The sequence below is a fragment of the Apus apus genome, chromosome 4 (assembly GCF_020740795.1).
Source record: "Apus apus isolate bApuApu2 chromosome 4, bApuApu2.pri.cur, whole genome shotgun sequence".
NCBI lineage: Eukaryota > Metazoa > Chordata > Aves > Apodiformes > Apodidae > Apus > Apus apus.
This window is the reverse complement of record NC_067285.1, coordinates 81881975-81901115: the sequence shown is the minus strand read 5'-3', so window position 1 is coordinate 81901115 and position 19141 is coordinate 81881975. Positions and strand designations below refer to the sequence as shown.

General features: G+C 38.3%; 1 protein-coding gene across 9 annotated transcripts; it reads right to left on the bottom strand.

Annotated features, from left to right (window-relative positions):
* Nucleotides 1-17: 17 nt before the first annotated feature.
* Nucleotides 18-19096, bottom strand: PRIMPOL (primase and DNA directed polymerase). Of its 9 annotated transcripts, XM_051618957.1 has the most exons (14): nt 18674-19096; nt 17499-17541; nt 15583-15767; nt 14394-14485; nt 12724-12865; nt 11754-11901; nt 6115-6378; nt 4713-4875; nt 3564-3661; nt 3083-3169; nt 2899-3007; nt 1712-1794; nt 1582-1628; nt 18-577 (listed from the first exon to the last, which is right to left on the bottom strand). In XM_051618957.1, exons 3-14 carry the CDS (start codon nt 15760-15762, stop codon nt 272-274), a joined length of 1719 nt encoding a protein of 572 aa, XP_051474917.1. In that variant the 5' UTR covers nt 15763-15767; nt 17499-17541; nt 18674-19096; the 3' UTR covers nt 18-271. The 9 variants fall into 9 exon arrangements, with proteins under 9 accessions (XP_051474917.1, XP_051474915.1, XP_051474914.1 ...); XM_051618955.1 differs by lacking the exon at nt 17499-17541 and having other exon boundaries at nt 18674-19095; XM_051618954.1 differs by lacking the exons at nt 17499-17541; nt 18674-19096 and adding an exon at nt 16952-17042.
* Between the last annotated feature and the right edge of the window lie 45 nt (nt 19097-19141).

Sequence of the window (19141 nt, the reverse complement as noted above, 5' to 3'; positions counted from 1 at the left end):
GAACACACAGACATTGGTTAAAACATTGTTAGACAAATCTTTTTTATTAAATTTGTATTTTAAATAAATAATTTTCTTCCACTTCTGGAAGTAATCTATCTTACTTGGCTTATCAGTAAAACTCAGACATACAGCTAAGAAAAGAGACACTATACAGAAGCCAGTGTTAAAAGTGCTTAAATTTGCTGCAGCATTCATGACAAGTTTTCAGTCCAGTACTCTTCAGTCCCTGTGTAATCTTTTGTGATCACCTTGTGCTTGCCAAAGGTGCCTAGCTCTCTTCTTTATTGCACGTGTCCTGTTTCCTTAAAACTTCCAAAAGAACTTCATCAGGAATTTCTTCCATGTCATAATTCAGACTATCATTTGCAGCTTCAGCTAGTTCTACATCTTCAGTAGCTTCTAGGAGACAAGCATCATCGCTTGCATCGTCCCACTCACTGTCTGACAACAGGAAGTTTTGAGACAAGCTTTTTTCTAGAGATTCTGAGCTTTCTGTCAAGTCTGCTGCATTAGAATGTGGTGTTACTTTTTCTTCTGTGTTCCCCCTTTCATCCGTCAGTGTATATTCTTCTTCCTTTTGGAAAAAATATTACTATTTAGTCCATGTGAAAATGGCCTTCATGCCTTTAACTGCTCTGGCCGGAAAGCCTGAAACTCCTCCTGTCCTATACAATGGATCCCACAGAAAGCTGGCCAACAAGACAGATTTTCCAGCAGGTTAATTTATAACCATGAAATCTGTAAGAGCCAATTTTCATTGGAATAGAAATCTGCTGTTTTTCTAGCAAAATACAAGTAGTGTGTTATATACAGCTTCTTAAAATCATACAGGTCAAAACTGATTTCAGTGTCTCTTTAAAAATCCTGTCAGGATCTGAAAATGCATTTCAAGTTTACTTTCCAGGAAATAACACTTAATAGCTATTGTTCTGCTTAAGCAGAGCTTAACGTGCCAATCTGCAGCGTGAAAATTAGAAGCGAAAACTTAAGAGTTTGACCTCTTTGCAACTTTCATTGCCTACTCAGTGAAAAAGCTTTTATGTTCAGGGCTTAGAATCTAGGTGCAGTATCAGGTTGGTTTAAACATTGTACCCATGTGGGTAAACATAAACTGCTTTAATACACTAAATGGAGTTAAGTGAACAATGCTGAAGGTCACTGATGCAAATCTGACTGACTCAAGTGTTCCAGGAGCACTTCTATTTAGCTGGCCCAGCATGTAGTCAAACATGCACATCAGAGCTTAACTTGGACAGTTTTTCCATTCTGCACCTGCAGTGGTCTTGTGTTTTATGCACTGGGAATTGCTGTTCAGACCAAACCAGAAGAAAATATTTAGTCCCAGGTGAAGTAAGGCTATTCAGTAACTTAGCTTTATCTGTGCTGACAATTTTTGTGCTAGATCTGCTGCTGGAGAACTTAAAAAGAAATATATGGAGCTACCACACCAGCACAGTTGTTCTGGGGACTATTCTTCACCGGTGTAAGTAACAGACTGCACTAGTGGGGCTTTTCAGTGACTCCCAGAGGCAGCTTTACTCACCAGAGCTTTACCACAGCAATAGGACAAAAACATACCTCTTTGAAAAGAAAAGGGAGACGTAGCTGAGGTGGCAATGGAAAACCTAAATCAAATATACAGCATTAATTAAAGTTAACATTCCAAAAAGTATTAAGTGTAACTGCTTTGAAATCTCAGAATACATACTTTGTGATTTGAAGTTACTTTCTCTGCAGACTGGATCATGACATTTTTGATACCAGACTTCCTTCTTTAGATCTACCAGAATCCTAAGAAAGAAACAGTTCAGTTGTTAGTACATAAGTGAAGTGAATGAATGCAATAAAGAACTCACACCAGTTTGTTTGTCCCCATATCTACAGATATTGCTTTCATACTCTGACATACTTATTACATTCCTGTTTTGCACAGTCTTCTTTCTTTCAATAAACTTCAGGCTTCTTAACTTAAAAAATATATTTCTTACAAGACTAACATTTGAAAATGAAATGTAGTCAACTTCATTACATTGAGCTTGGAAGAAAAAGTAATTCAAGTAACTTAAGTATATGGGAACCAACTGTAAGGTAAGATTTTGTTGCTGCTGTTACAGATAATTTAATTATAAAAGCCAGATAAAATCACCATTTCCTGTCAACTGATGAGACAACCCAGATTTTTCAGCTGTGCTTTAGAAACACGAAGCTTCAAGCAACTTGCTTGAGAAATACCAAGTTCATCTGGTGTAGTGGAATTTTTTTTATACCTGTATTTCTCAAAACCACATTTCTTCAGTTATTTCCAGTGTTATGTAGACTTATTTTGAAGTTCAAATATTTCTAATTGTATACTGCAATTCTAATGTCATTTAGAAAACCTGACTTTTCAACACTTATTTTGCTAGAACTAGTAAGTCTGAGCTCTTGTAGAGGCACTGGCCAAATTCACCTTGACTGAAGTGATGGCAAGAGTTACCTTTGCCATTTTAGTAACATAAGAATGTAATTTAAGATGCACTGTAAAGGAATTTAGAAGTGGTCTGTTTACTTTCTCTTATTTCTGATTGTTCAGCTTCCTAGCTAAAAGTAACAAATCATGGTACCACTTAACAGCTTTAACATACTCTGACTTGTATGTTAGTATGTTTAGACACATATTTTAAAAAGCACGAAGATTTCTTCACAGAGATTAAAAGTGCAAGTTCAATTATCACAAAGTAAATTTGGGGGAGAAGTTGCTTTTTTTAAAAAAAAGGGAACAAAAACCCATTATATCCCCACAGAGTGAGAAGAGTAGAAGCTGTAGCAGATGCTGATTCTATCCATACGTTTTGTTTTTATAGAATAACAGTTGAGCAGGAAAATAAAATTGTTTAAAGTGAATAAAGAACGTACATTATATTGTTACTTTTGTGAGCTCTTCCAATATTTTCACACCAACGGTAACCAGAAATATCATATACAAGTATTTCTTCCAGAGAGAAATAATTCCATCGTCGTATCCCTGGGGAAAAAAAAATTATGTCTTTAAAAATACTGCTGTGGAATACTAATTTTTAAATAGTAAAGGGGTCTTTACCTCCTTGCACCCCATCTTTGTTAACCAAAGAACGAACAAAAGAATCAATTTCTGGATATGGTGAATCCTGATAACCTTCCATGGAATCTGTAAAACCAAGACCACAGATACATATAATTATTGGTTTTGTCACTGTAATATGTAATTGTTGCACATTATATGGACGACAGAAAATGTACAGAAATCACACAAAATCTTTAAATAAAACCAGGAATAAATCCAGTGTAATTTCCTGCAGATACTGAAACTGAACACCCCTCCCACAAGGTACAGGGGAACTGGGACAAAGCAGGACAGCTATGGGAGCAGGAGGGGAGGGTAAAGGGCATCCAAGCACTGCAGAGCATCCTGCATTCCAGCAGTATTCCACCCCATGCAGAAAGCTAGCAAAGCAAAGCTCTCCTGGAGCTACTCAAGTGTCTAAGTCACAGCACATCTAATTCAAGAGCACTTTCTATACAGTAGAAAAGGCTTGAGGTACCTCTACTGCTTCTGGTAGTTTTACTGTTTATAAAAGCAGACATTTTCCTCTCCTCCTCTGAAAAGACAGATGACAGGACTTGTGTGTCATCCCTCACTCTGAAGAGAGATCACAAGGGAAAATATGTGATTCTTGCAGCCTACCACAGTATGGCAGAACAGGACAAAGTCCTGGGCAGCCTGCTCTAGGTGGCCCTGCTGGAGCAGGGTGGTTGGACCAGACAAACTCCAGAGGTCCCTGCCAACCTGAACCAGGCTGTGATTCTCTGCACTACCCTTCTCTACCCCAAAGCACTTTTTCGTCTCGTTTTGATGGTTTCCTCTAACTCCTACCAGCAGAGGGCATGGCTTTCTCCTTCTGTACAGCAAAATTCGGTTCCTGCCAAAAATCCCAGGAACCAGCCATTTAAAGACTAATTTAAAGACTGCAGTACTACTCCTGCAACATTATTTGCTCTAGGTGTAATAATTCAGCATATGCACTCTGGGAAAGTTTTCACTGTATTTTTCTTCTTTTCCTTGCTGTATTACTAGCCAGATGATCACACAGCAGAATTTCTCATCCATACCGATGAGACTCAGCCAATACGCTACACAATTTATTCTACAGGGCTCCTGGCATTTGTGCAGGATAACGAACATGTCAGGATATTAAAAAAAATGATGTTACAACAAACATGTTTTAATAAAAACATTATAGGTAATATCATAAGGATCAATGTACCATTTTAACCTCCTTTCTGCTACAGTAATGATAATTTTAAGATACAGTCAGAGCACTGCAAGATGTATCAGGGGTTTAGAGTAGATACAGAAAACTTGATTATTATATATACTAGTATCCACCCTAATTATGGTTACATTTTGAGTGTGTGCAGACAAGTAAGGCACAACTCAGAAGCCGTACCTCATGTTGTGTTCTTTAAACATTTCAAGGTAGGCTTAAAGAAAAAACAAACCTGCATCCCAGTAATTTTTTTCTTCAAAACCAAGGAATTCTACGGGAAACTCCTAAATTACACTGTAACCACAGTCATTAAATAACTGCCCATTTATGGTAGTTATTTCTAACTGCTGCAAGACAAAAAAAAAACCCCACTAAAGTATGTATTTTAAAGTATTTTCACTTCCACTGGAATGAAACAATTACCTGATGTTGCAGATCAAAGAGGAAAGAAAATACGCTTCTTCCAGGGAAACACTGTCTTCACAGTTAGGGACAAATTTATTATCCTCTGCTATCTTCAGAATCACATTTTTTCCTGCTTTTGATGATTTATACATCCGGAAATTTCTATTCCTTGTATAAACTCCTACAGAAAAACAAATACTTCTTAACATAACAATGCTGCTAGAATTTAAGATACTGAGTATGTGTTAATTAATTTTCCTTAGACCCAGCTGGGGGTCTAATGAATGGACAAAAAAAACTTGCTGACTTCAACTCACCTCCCATAAAAGAAATGCAACAAGAAAAGATCATGCACTATTTGTGGGTTACATTTCATTTTCATGAAGATAAAAGACCTCATAAAACAATAATGTCACATCCCTTTCTATCATGGCAGCCTCACAATGTAACTCAGTATTCCAGCTATTTTAATTTTAGCCTTCCAGTTTTGAACTCTAACATAACCATCCTCCATATTTAATTGGGACTAACATCAAATTCTTAAAAGGTTAAAAATTTAGTTTTCTTTAATTTCCATTCATGATTATGTTTGAATGGATTTTAATCAGTGGGTGTGAAGTAGGGCCAACTTTGGGCCAACATTTCAACAACTCGGACATACTGAAGAGGCCAGCAGTAACACTGACCCTGAATGCCATGAAAAGAATTTGAAGGAGTGGGGGTTCTTCAGAGAAGTCTGAGAAAAAACAGTCCTTAAAAACCTAAACCACTGCTGTACAAAAGAGTGCTAAGCTATTTTCATTTCACTGAGATGGGGCAAAAATGCAGAGAAACCAGATACGGAAATGGAGAAAGGTGCAGCTATAAAACTTCAGACTGACTATGGATGTTGTGCTTCAGATTTTAAACATTTTAATACCACGAACAGGCTAAGCACAACTGGGGCATGACGTGCCCAGCCCCAAATTCTGACATTAAAACCTAAAAACTGCCACTCCAAAGTGGGGAAGAAGGCTTAATTCATGCATGCAGAACAATATGGAATGCCACATCTGTAAGACCCTGTTCCACAATCAAGCAACTTGCCATTCAACTGAAATTGCCAAAATGCAATACATACCACTCTCTTTTAATTTAAATAGGAGCACCAAGTCCAGATTTAAGAGTGTCCTCAAACTTCAGAACAAAGTGATTAAATGTAGCAGTATAGGAAGTGCCATGGACCAAGAATCTAAGGCTCCTTTAAAGTACAGCATTTATGAGGACAGTTTCAGCACATTATATTTGGTTTAAATTCTGACCGTGAGCACAAAAATAGAACACTGTTGTTCTTACTCTTTGTAATCAAAGATTAAGGAACATCTCCTTTTGTAAGCTTTTGTGCATTCCAAAGAGGTTCCAAAGTACTTCTTATATTTACCTAGATCCACAAAAAGTTGCTGGTGTCCTTCTTTATCATTTACTATTAGAAAGGAGTATTCTGAATTTTCTCCCTGGTGTGATGTTTCCATATCCTTTGTTTTGTGAGCAACGGCTGGCCAGCCTTTGGAAAAAGAACCATCTAATCCAAGTGTTTCTGCAGAACACTGGAAAACATGTCCTGCTCCTTCTTCCGGAATCACAACAGCACCTTTACTCTCCATTAGCCTTATGGCAGGCTGCAAAATGGTTCTCACAAAGTTACCTCAAAAACAAAAAAACACAAAAGCAGATGTCATTTATTAATCCAGAAAGAACTTAATAGTTCCTGTGCAAACATTTAACAGCCAAGATGGAAGTGGTTTGAGTTTGGGGGGAAAGGAGGTTCCCCTCTTGAATTTTTTAAAAGAATCTTTTGGACCAGTCCAGTGCACAAAATGGTTCTTGTTAGTAAGAAAGAAACCCATGCTTGGCAAGAATTTTTACTAAAACAGCTTTTTTTTTTTTTTAACATAAGAAAATGAACAATTGTGTGTATATTGATTGTATCATTTATTGTATTTGCTATTTTACTACTAGGAACAGAGAGAACTGAGAAGTGAGCTGGCTTGGCAATCACCTCTTTGGAAATCAAGACAACATGACATAACCGAAGTACACAGACTGTCACCACATACCCAAACTACATTCAAGGACGCAATAAACGCGCAAAACTGAAATAAATATCTTTTGGATCTTTCAAAAGAATTTCACCTAACCATACATCTATACCACTGCAGTTCCTAAAGCCTCTGACAGACAAGGTCTCCAGCTACTCTTATGCCTGGAGCACAAATGATCTTGACTAATGACTAACACGAGGAAGACTTTTGCACCGAAACTTCTGTGAACCTGAATTTTCCACTAGAGTGACAGAAACTTACTGAACAAGTTCAATTCAGATCTTCATGCTAGCTTAGCCCAAACATTTTGTGTATGAATTAGACTATTAATAGTAAGACTTATTCAAATGTTTAATGTAGGACCATTTTGTTACTAACAATTATATAAAAAATAAGTAGTAAAGGTACTTTATATAATGTAGCTTAATTTAGTATTTCAAGTACCACTTAGTGAAACTCCACAATACACAAATAAAGCATTCAAACAGCTTTGCTATTACACAACTTATTTTTTTAATCCAAACATAGGTAGTTTTTAATCATTTTTGTAGAATATTTTTACAGTACTTAATGTCTGCTTGCAATGACACAACCAAGCTCAGATTTAGGATTCTGAAGATCCCGTGATTGTCCCTCTCACTACTTCTCACATAAATTTCACTTTCAGAATGCTTACAAAGGTTCACTTGCAGCTTTACGGTGTATTAACTGGTGTCAGAGTTTGACCAGGGCTACTTGAACAACAAATTACTTTTACAAAAGTATTTTGTAATGACTTTTCAAAATTCCAGTATTGTAATGCAAGTTCCATTGTATTTCAGCCTCTGCTAGATGGTAACTACAGAAAGACAAAAGGAAACCATGGCCAAATTATTTGCAGGGAGAAAGAAGAGAATAAATACAGGTGTGGCAGAAAAAATATGAAGTGAAAGGAATACTGGCAAGGAGGATTCTGCTGTTGAAGCTTCAATGGAGAACCTGAAAGAACATGAAATATCAGTCCTCCTATGCTACACATCAGCAGAATGACTCAATAGATCAAGCATTAGTATCACCATCCTCATAATTCATTCCAGGACTACTGAGGCACACAAATGATTCACAGACATTTTTAACCCTGTATGTTCAAATAGACACATTTCTTAGGTTTATAACAACAGTTACTCAGATCTTTAATTCAGGGAGAAAATGTCCCTTTTTCAGAACTGAGGTTTATTGCCATTATCACAAAAGTGAAAGTATCTTTTAAAGTCCTGGTTCACCACTTCCTTTTTTTTATACATGTAATTAAGTAACAATCACTCTGGTGTCAGAATAGCAAGGTTTTTTGTCAGTGAAAGATTGTTTGGGGAGTTAGTTCTTTATCATTCACACACGTCTCTGTTTTCTCTCTTCCCATTTTAACTGGTCAGATGTAGAACCAAACCCTGCGTTTCACAATTTTGATCCTTGAATTTTGCATTTTTGTATCTAGGATGTTTTTCAGTTGTGTAGATCAACGTCAATTTCTTGATCTCTGCAGCTTCCCTGTGGATCTACATGATCTCCTGCACTTTCTTACATAAACTATGAACTCACTCCCTGTATTTTAATTCTAACTAGTACCTAATTGAAAATATTGTATACTAAATATATTAAATCATACTTATTTTTAAGCTTATACACTTTATGCATGATCCCTGACATGAAACGCTCACAAAACAATATCATCCAAGATGTGAGAGTTCACATTCTAGTTTATCCCACAGAAATACCTCTAACTCAAGGTAATTTTTATTAGACAGAACACAATGATTAGTTTTTAAAAAAAGACAAGACCTGAATGTGTCTGAAAAATATACTACCCCTTTTAAGTTCAATATTAGACAAAATCCTTCTATCAGAATATACAGTATATATGTATTTTCATATAGATTCTGCAGAATTACTTTGTGAAGTTATCTGCTTTTTTAGTTACTATTTACTACAGCAGAGTATTTTGCACAAAGTACAAACCGAATATGCTTTAACTGAAAAGTCTAGAGTGTAATAAGTCTGGTCACATGCATGAATTAAATACTGATATTTCAGTTCTCAATTATTAAAAAATCAATTTTTACTGCAACTTCAACTTCCTGTTGGAAAGGCAAAGGCAGAACACAAATAACACAATCGCTAAACATATTCCAAGTGTGACAGTAAAAATGTCAAATTTCTATCAGGGTGGAAACGCAGAACACAACTAATGGACTAGAACAAACAGTTCTCCCTTCTACTGAGAGAACTGACTCATGTAATTGAGTTATCAAAATCATAGGCTAAAATTGCTGTCATAACAAATTATTTACCATCCATGTACTACTTAGAAGTTTGAGAGTGGCAGAGGAGTTAAAGGCCACAGTTCTGAACTAAAAACTGCAGTAATCCCATCCAAGTCTGTGGGGTTTGCAGCTGTCACCATGGTCTCACCTAAGCAGTAACTCCTCTGTGTCACACTGGGGCTGGCAGCCAGAATTACAGGCATTTGCTTATAACTTTGGCAATCTGCTTAGGCTGCCCTGTCAGCTACTCCTCAAAAGGTTTAGGAATACAGATTCCACTGCTCTTAAGAATGAGAAATACGTTTTTTAATGTTAAAAAAAGCTGAAAAAAAAAATGTCTCTGAGAAATCCTATGGCCTCTTTGTGTTGGAGTGAGGATCTGAATTTTGTTCTGAAGTGATGCTTAGGCCACGGATCGCATGTGTATATTAAAAATATTGGGGAAAAACACGTTGTACATGCAGGCAGGCCTACAAGATCCAGCCTCTCCTTGCAGTGCTTTGCTCCTCCAGCTGTTTATGCTGACAAGACCTTTCATAGATGATTCTGGAAAGCTGCACAAAACATGTGTCAACCCTACACAACTTTGATCCAACAGCACTTGTTGTCCCCATGAAATAACTACACAATTCAAAAGGAAAATAAGATTTTCCCTAGTGCTGTAATGGGCTAGAAAGAAATCCAGCAGAGTGTCTTTAATGACAGCATCACAGTCCGTCTTCCCTGTGCTCTCTACAATCCCCTGCTAGGAGACACACAGTGCACAGTAAGAAACTATAAACCAGAGTTTTCAGAGAAAAAAAGAAAAAAGATAAAAAAGAAATACAGTATAAGCTTTACTCAAGAGTGGAATGAAGGAAGGAGCAGAGCTAAAAAAAGATGTAAGGGTGAGAAAGGAAGAGGAATACACAAAGACAGTCAGATTGTGACCAAGCAGATAGCAGAATAAAAGCAGGGGCATGAGCAGGACCAATATTATGAACCCAACATCCTATGAACCCATAGTTCTTCCTATTCTACAAGCAGTGGAAACCCACTAAAGTAACAAAGCACAAAATTTATCTTTCTCTGATACATCTTATGAAGAACGCTTGAAGGAGCTGGGAATGTTTAGCTTCGGGAAGAGGAGGCTGAGGGGAGACCTCATCAGTCTCTACAACTACCTGAAAGGTCATTGTAGAGAGGTAGGTGCTGGTCTCTTCTCACAGGTAATTAGCCACAGAACAAGAGGGAATGGCTTCAAGCTGCAACAGGGGAGGTTTACACTGGACATTAGGGAAAAAAAAAATTCACAGCAAGAGTGGTCAGACACTGGAATAGGCTGCCCAGGGAGGTGGTTGAGTCGCCATCCCTGGATGTGTTCAAGGGTCGTTTGGATGTGGTGTTGGTGGATATGGTTTAGGGGAGAACTTTCTAGAGTAAGGATGATGGCTGGACTCGGTGATCCCAAGGGTCTTTTCCAACCTGAATGGTTCTATGATTCTATGTCATTCTGCTGCTGTTGTCACAGTTCTTCCTGAACACAAATGGTAGAGCTAAACCTCACAAATCTAAATGCCATTCCTTCTAAAAACCCTTGAGATTATTAAGATGTTACTCTAACATGGCATTTCTGCTTCCTGTCCCTCACTCTGTTTGTTTGAAACAAACATGGTAAGAAACAGAAGTTAAAAAACAAACACTCAAATATTAAGAAATGGCAAAACCAAGGCTGCAAATGCAATGTTAAATAACCCCAATTTCTGCATTTGTAGGCAGATACAGATTTTTTTCCACCACTGGGCAAGCTGTTTCCCATCAGTTCCTACTTCACTCAGACAAAACTCAGCTGATACTCTGTTGTGCCCTCATTGTTCAATGTATGTCTATAAGCCTGCTATACTGCACCCATACACACTGTATGTACAGGAAGAAGTAATAAACTTTTCTTAATGCTCACCATGAGCACCTCAGTGAGTAATGGAAGAGAATTGCAGAATTCTTTTGGTTGGTAAAGACCTTTAAGATCAGAGTTCAAATATTAACCTAACTATACCAAGGCTGGTGGTAATAAACAGTATTTTAAAAGTATGTTCAAAATAATTCTGTGAAATGAGGAGGTATTACACTTATTTTTTAAAATTGAGTAAAGACAACTTTGAACTGGCAATTCTTTGTATTGGAGTTGCCATATCCCATAAAATCCCAACTTGTATCAACAATTAAAATAGCTTTCAGCTTTCTCTTAATCATGTTTATGCACAGGTGGCTTGAAACCACCTTTGTCCTGCATTTCTGACCCTGAGCAGAGCACAAACCAACTGTATTTGCAGCTCATAATCTTAACTTTAATTGTTAAGACTGACATTAACCTGAAAATTAAGGAATTGTAGCCATATTTTAAAACAATTCTCAAGCCAAAAGCCAGTCTTGCCAGTAATTTTGTAAATAATACACACAGGCACAAAAAAATTACATTTTTGCAAACACAAATGCTAACTATAGAAAAAGGAAGTAGGAGATGATTTGAAAAATAATAAGGCTTCATGAAATAGAAATAGGTAGTCATTTCTGCTGGGACCAGATATTGGTTTCCACATGTAATTCCATTAAAATAAATATTCAAATGTGAGATGGCACTGTACCAAGTCAAAACCTCACCTTTTATTTCTAGGTGTAAGAAAAAAGAACACACTTACCAACATGAATATTGTCCTTAAATACAGTCTTTTGTGGTAGAAATATTAAGTGTCGACTAAATTTTTCATCAGTACTGGAATCTAAATTCAAGACATCTTTGGCTGCACAAGTAACATCATAAAATTCTTTTAATTTCTCGCTGACAAGCTGAAATTATAAACATTAATTAGGCTATTTCCGCTAACCTTTTTAATAGTTGTATCTATAAAACTTAAAAAAAGCAGATTCTACTTTTTTTTTTTCCCAAGCTTTTTTTTCTCATTTAGAGCATACAATTAACTTAAACTAAGTCATAACATAGCAAATTTTAACCAAACTCGACACAGATTTTATTTCCTGAAATAAGCAAATCACTGCATATGCTAAGAGTGACAAGCTGAGCAGATTTGCAGTTTTCCAGGTCAAAGTCTAAATTAGTGTCTTTATCTTCTGTTTTTTTCCACCACAAAGCAGTTCACACCCACAGTAACAATGTTTGTAATGCGGGCTTACCTAGAATGGAAGATAGAGGCTATCATGATGTAAAAGGCTGGTAGGCTAACTTGCTGTTATGATTTAGCTAATTACTGGTATGACCCAATGAACACTAAGGAGAAAACATAACTGTCTGGCTCTAAAATAGCTCCAAAAACCTTCTATAAACTAAGCATGGAATTATACATGTTTAGGACAAGGACTCAGAACTTAAGGGTCTGGAAGCTTAGGATTTTAGCATCTCATGTCCCCCACCCTTCACACTCCTTCAGTTTTACAGCTTCTAAGTGGCACAGGACATAAAACAATCTGCAAAAGCAACCACCGTATCAGTAAAATGACAGTGCACACAAGCATTTCGACAACCATCATCCTCTGTTTTCTTTTTTTACTTCAAGGAGAGAACCTTTGCTTTAATTTTGTTTTACTACAGAATAATCAAGACAAAATGGGTAAATACTTTGGTTTCATATTAAACCAATAAATGCATATTACCTCAATTAGCTTTGCAACCATACTCTTGCCATCCGCACCAGGATTTGCTGGTTTGTAGAACTCCAAATCAAAATAAAGTTTGCAAGCATCTTTTTCAGGAATTACTTCATAGCAATGCATAAGACTTGTTTTATAATCTTTCCTAAAGAAAAACAGAACCAAGTCACAGCTTCTCACAATAAACACTACACATACTGATCAGTTGCAAATGAGGATTCCACAAGTCCTAAATCAGACAATCATGGAACTATTCAGGTTGGAAAAGACCCTTGGGATCACCGAGTCCAACCATCATCCCTACTCTACAAAGTTCTCCCCTAAACTATATCCACCAATACCACATCCAAACGACCCATAAACACATCCAGGAGATCACTGGGCTCATGTTAATGGTCTGGGCTTCGACAAGGCCAAGTGCCAGGTCCTGCACTCAGGCCACAACAACCCCAGGCAACACTACAGGCCTGGGAAAGTGTAGCTGGAAAGTGTCTGGCAGAAAAGGACCTGGGGGTTCTAACTGACAAGCAGCTGAATATGAGCCAGCAGTGTGCCCAGGTGGCCAAGAAAGCCAATGGCATCCTGGATTGTGTTAGAAATAGTGTGACCAGCAGAAGCAGAGAGGTGATCATCCCCCTGTACTCAGCACTGGTGAGGCCACCCCTGGAGTCTTGTGTCCAGTTTTGGGCACCTCAATTCAAGAGAGGTATTGAGGTGCTGGAGCAAGTACAGAGGAGGGCAACAAAGCTGGTGAAGAGCAATATTGTTTTATTTTTCAATCAACCACCCGAAATAAAAAAGTAGCAGCCCTATAATGCTTAAAAAAATTTGTAACTAAAGTCATCATCAAATACCAACAAAGATACCTGTCTGGCCTAGAATTTAAGTTTGCAAAGTACTCTCCTCCCATCCTCCCCTAAGTCTTACCATTCATACTGTCAACAGAAATGCTGTTAAGAATTTAAGGAATGATGGAAAATACAGTAAAAAAACTTAGTAGGTTATCACTCACAGGTGTTAAGCACTAAAAATAAGATTAAACAGACTTTTTTGAACTAAATTAAAAATTAATCTAATTTTCAAATTAAGAAAAAAAATCAAGCTTAGTTTTCATATAAAAACTGACTCTTAGATTTTGTTTACTTTCTTTGTTTTATTGTCAAGCAGAAATTGGGGGAAAAAAAGTTCAACACACGATCAAATTGTCAATACTTGAAACTACATAACCATAAAGTGGTAACTGGACATTTGTATTAATGCCCATTTAAACTGATATATGACTAACCATAGAAATATGTTTGTGTCACGTGTTGCTATGAGCCCCTAAGGAAAGCTGACAGCAAAAGCAATTCTACTGCTATTAGATTTAAGTTCAGTAGACAGGGTCCTTAATGCCCAGGAAATAAAAGCAGTCTGCACATCAAAAGAAAATTGAAGTTATTTAGTTTTATGTGGGGCTGTTTCCCACACCCTCAACAGAATAGATTGGTTTGTCCTTATACAGATTTTCCCCATGGACAAGATCAAACCTCTGGCCACCCATTTATAGCTCTGTGCTAATCAGAGTAGCAGTTACTGGGGATAGCTACCCAGTAATAGCTATTACTAGATAATTGTATACCAGTATATCACTACCTTAAAGTAAAGCATAGGGTACCATTTCAAATACTCACGTGTAATAAAACCAAAGCTCTTTATATGTTGTCACAAGGTAAAACCTCTGTCTACTTTGTGTGCTCTTTTCCAAGGCAAATACATGAACATCCTATTAAAATAAAAATATTGAAGCTTTTTTATTCAAAAAAATAGTTAAAATCTTACAAAGTTCCTATTTGACATTATTTTCTTTGGTTAAAGGTTAGTAATTATGAGAAAACTGTAAGTAGATCACTTATCCCTTTTCAACCCAAGTAGCACCTGTTTTTAATTAAGAATGTCATCCTGATTTCAGTTACATGAGTAAAAATCAGAACTTTTCTTTGCTGTGCTTTAGTGTAAACTCTGTTTTCTCTGTAAAGTTGTCTTTTTTTTCTGATGAGTGGCAAATGCATCTAACAGGAGGAGGAAAAATGTCCTGAAAGGAACAGTCATATGGATATGATGAGAACATATGGCTTTATAGCAAATACTCTTTATATTCTGTATCACTGAAATCCAAACATGGAAATCTGAAAAGAAAATAAACAAACCCCCAAAACACTGCCAAGTTAGTGAGAGTGCATTTTGGAAAACAGACTGTCGGGATTACTTAAATTTGTAAAACAGTGGGAAGAAACCTTAGTACTTACTTTAAAAGCAGTGATCAATTTGAAAATTATTAAATGCAGAGAAACAAAAACAGAGGATATATTTTGCTTAACACTTATCTGGCTCATCACTTCTTACCATCTGACCTGGTTACCACTGGAGAGTTGTATTGTTATGGTCTCTTGCCTCCTTTTTTTTCTTCCTCAGTTTTTCCTTCCTCTTTCTTTCTACTCAACTCCCCCTACCTTCCCACTCTTCTGCCAACCTGACAGCTTCCCTACCCTCAGAAGGAACAAATCTATCACTACATTATTACCAAAAAACACTTCTATTGTTAGAGGTTCACACCACATACCAACTTGTATGTTAGAACTAGTACTTCTTAGAGCTACCTCCAGTCTAGCATGACTCCTACAAAGACAAGAAACCATACAACAACAACAACAAAAAAAACAAACAAGCAAAAGAAAAATGCTGCTTCAGGATTGGGAAGAAAAAAGAAGAAAGGAAAAGAACTTCTTGCAATCTGATAAAGACTTTACTGTCAACCCAACTTTTAAGTTCAACCTTTAAAGTACCTAAAGAGTAGAGACATTCACCTAACAAGTAATTTACCTCTTTGCAGGTTTTTACATAATCAAAAGCTTCAGCCTGACGATAAAATATTTTCCAAACAGGGGATGGCAGAAAGGGCTTGGACAGTTTTGGTCTATAAACTGGAGGAAGAGGATTTCTTTCATAGTGAGATGCTAGTTCTTCCACTTTCTTCAGTCTTTCTTCCCATTTTCTTTTCATTTGTCCTAAAACATTTAAGAATAGTCAAATCAGTATCAATTTCTGTTTGTGACTCACTTTCAATGCACCTGTACTTATCACTGTTTTGATCCTAGTTTTGTTGAGCATAGTTTATTTATTAACCGAGAGTAGCCAATATTCCAAATCAACACCCAACCTTGCCGTGATACTAATTTTATCATTAAATGTTCCACTCAGATCTGGAAGTAGATCTTCATACTAATCCTATTAAAGACAAACCCAACTGAACAGACACAGTAAGGGAAGACCTAAGAAGTTTCATTGTTTTTTACAGAATGGTAGTACGTTCCTCCTCAAAAAGCATACAAACTTTGTGTTAATTAGCCACATAACATTAGTAAGGAGTGAAAAAAACTTGGTTTTTTCTGCTTTATGGCTGGAGAAACAAATGAGATAATTCATCTGAATGGACAGTCCAGCACTTGAGTTCCTGAGAAAAATTAAGATTTCAGTGACCCTAGCTCTGAGCTCTGTATCTCAAAGTGAAAGAACTGAAATCCAAAATGAGGGCTCTGTTCTCCACTGCCAACCATTGCAATTGACCATTAATACGTGTCAAGTACTTTCTTGCAAGCTTATGACAGCAACCTTATCTCTTTTCAAGAAATAGCACAAGGTGCACTAACGCTTGCTATCTTGCAACCTTTAAACTTCTAGTCACATAAACTAATCCAAACACTACAAAGTTAGGTGGCAAAGCATAAGCACATGTTAACATAACTGTTTGTAAATTTAATTAACTTTTTTTCTAGGAAAATTCATTGCCCCTCTGAACACCTGCAAACTAGTAGAGCACTGCTAAGAAACAGAAACAGAGGAAGAGGGGCCAGAAGTTAAAAAAGATGAAAGCGCATGTGTCTGTCCAGCACAACCACTTTCCAATCCTTGGTTCTCAAAACAACTTCCCAGTTGCAATGAAAGATAAAAATGAATCTGACTGTACTCAAAAGTATTCAAACCTTTAACAAGCTGGACCCACAAAGTAAGTACTTAAATACTCTTGTAGGGCCCAAAGCCCAAATTTTAGATCCTATGAACGGCTACCCAAGTTCTCCACAGTCAAGATTCTTGGATGCCTGCATTTCAGCCCATGGTACACTTAAGCATGCCTGAGCTCTGACAGTTTAGTGCCTATGACAAGCCTAAATAACAATGCTTTTTCTCTTACCAGGGTCAGACATATTGTCTCTACAGAACTTGTCAGCCTCCTGACCTGTGAAATTCCTCCACTCCCTTCCTTTTCTTGCAATGAGTTTCTTCTTTGGGAATGAAAAATGAAATTACAGACAGCAATCGCCATTTCTCTGAAGTGCTAGCAGAACTCTCAGTTTCATTTTGATGCCGTTGGCTCTGCTGTAAATTAACTGGGTGCAAAAGACATTCCCCACATCAGTAACTCCCCACACCTTGACCATTAAAAAGAAGAGAAGTGAAGGACAGTACCCATAATTCTCTGCCCATTTTAAACTTCAAGACTGTGACATATTTTTTCAGAAACACAGCTGTGAGGGTATCTGTACTTGGAAGAAGTCTGATGACCCTTACTCTAAATTGAGATGTCACTGCTCTTGCAGTCCAAAAACTCTTGGATTCTCAGCTGCCCAATGTGTTGGGTCTTTCAAGGTGACTTCAGTTCCTTTATCAACTACACCTAACACATCTATTTAGAGCACATACACTTTACACTTACAGATGACATGTAACTACAGACTAACCTTTTGCGCTTACTGGGAAATTCCCACTTCGTTGTCCTCTCTTCTGTCCCACCAAAAGAAAGAGGAGTAATTATTATTATCTTACTTGCCAGAAAAAAAATTTATTCCCAACACGTCTGGACACCAGTGTCTTTGATTCAGCAGGACAACCACATGAAGACCCTGGGAAAACTATCTCCTGGGAGATTACTTAAAGAACTTGCTCTTTTATTCCCTCCCTTTGATGGACAACTGTTTTTTAGTGATGAGGACACTCATCACTATCAACTATCCTCAGATAGTTGTTGGATTTTATAAAACAAATGGACTCACTAATTCAGAAATGGCAATTTTCTCCCTTGTGCTACAGGGGAAACAAACACAAATGCGTGATTTCATCATGTGTGTCCCTACATTTTTGTGTTGTTTTTTTTAAAAAAAGCATACACAAAAATCTGTAACGATTATGGATGAAACACAGCATCCACACCTGCTGAGAAATGAAGCTCAGACATGCAAATAAGCCACTGCTCAAAACAATATGAGTACATTGGTTTCCTGGCTGGTGGATATCACGCAACATAGCTCTCTGGCAGAATTCATGCTACTCCACACTAATAGATCCATGAGATTTTCTCCCAGCCACTGATTAAGCCTCAAAAGAACTTCCTAAATAACCTTCTCCCTAGTGTTAAATATCCTAACATTAACTAAAATTACCTTAGTTATCCTTAAGTTGAGCTGAACTGTGGCATACCAGCAACCAGTACTCGTCTTCCCTCAACAAAAACAAAGGGCTATTACATTCTCATCTTGCATTCTTACCAGCAGAAGTACCTTCGACAATTAAGATTTGACAAATTTTGTGGGAAATACAGGGGTAAGACCCCCAAAACTAGCCTCGTGCTTGTTGTAAGAAGCTGAAAAACTGAGTTTCTAATGTTAAACTTACATTACGTGACTCCTGCTACCTGATACGAAAACGGCTGATCTGGGAGGTGATGATGAAGCTGGAAGCAGCCTTCGGGGAGCTGCTGTGCAGGGCTGCATGGCAGCGGCCAGTCAAAGGGTACATTCAGACTGTACCTGTCGGTCGGCTGTAGCACCTCCCAGCTGCCATCGTGCAGCGGTGAGAGATGAACCCTGGCCTGAGGGAAAGGCGCTGCTCCGACCCAGTCCGGGACACCCACACTTACCTAGCTCCCTGAACTCTGACGGCCTCTCGTTTGGCTCTCGTCCCCACGAGTCACTTCAGACGGCGGTTGTCTCTACAAGCCGCCAGTCTGGCAGGAAGGTGCGCTTCTCCAGCACACAGAGGAACTAAACCAAACAAGAGGCGCCGACGAGGTCGGGCTTACATGGAGTCAAACGCAGCAGCACTGAGGGCGGCTGCCGGGCGGTGACCACCGGCAGGCCCCGCGCTGCAGCCCGGCAGGGCCGCCGCGGGCCCCCGCACGCCGGGCACAGCAGCCCAGGGCGCCGCGGCTGCTGTCTGCCCCGGGACAGCGCAGGCCCGAGGGGCCGCGCCGGGCCAACCCCACAGGAAGCGGCCGCGGAGCCCGGCGGGCCCCGGGGAGCGCCGCGCAGCGCAGCGCGGCCGCCCCGCCTCAGTCGGGGCGCTGGGCTCGGCCTCACGCCCCTCCCCCCGGGGCGGGAGCCGCCGC

Coding starts and splice junctions, on each gene's coding strand:
- PRIMPOL (XM_051618954.1), bottom strand. Junction 14,486..15,582: donor ATGTAAAAACCTGCAAAGAG/GTAAATTACTTG, acceptor TTATTTTAATAG/GATGTTCATGTATTTGCCTT. Junction 3,662..4,712: donor TCTTTGATCTGCAACATCAG/GTAATTGTTTCA, acceptor ATCTCTCTTCAG/AGTGAGGGATGACACACAAG.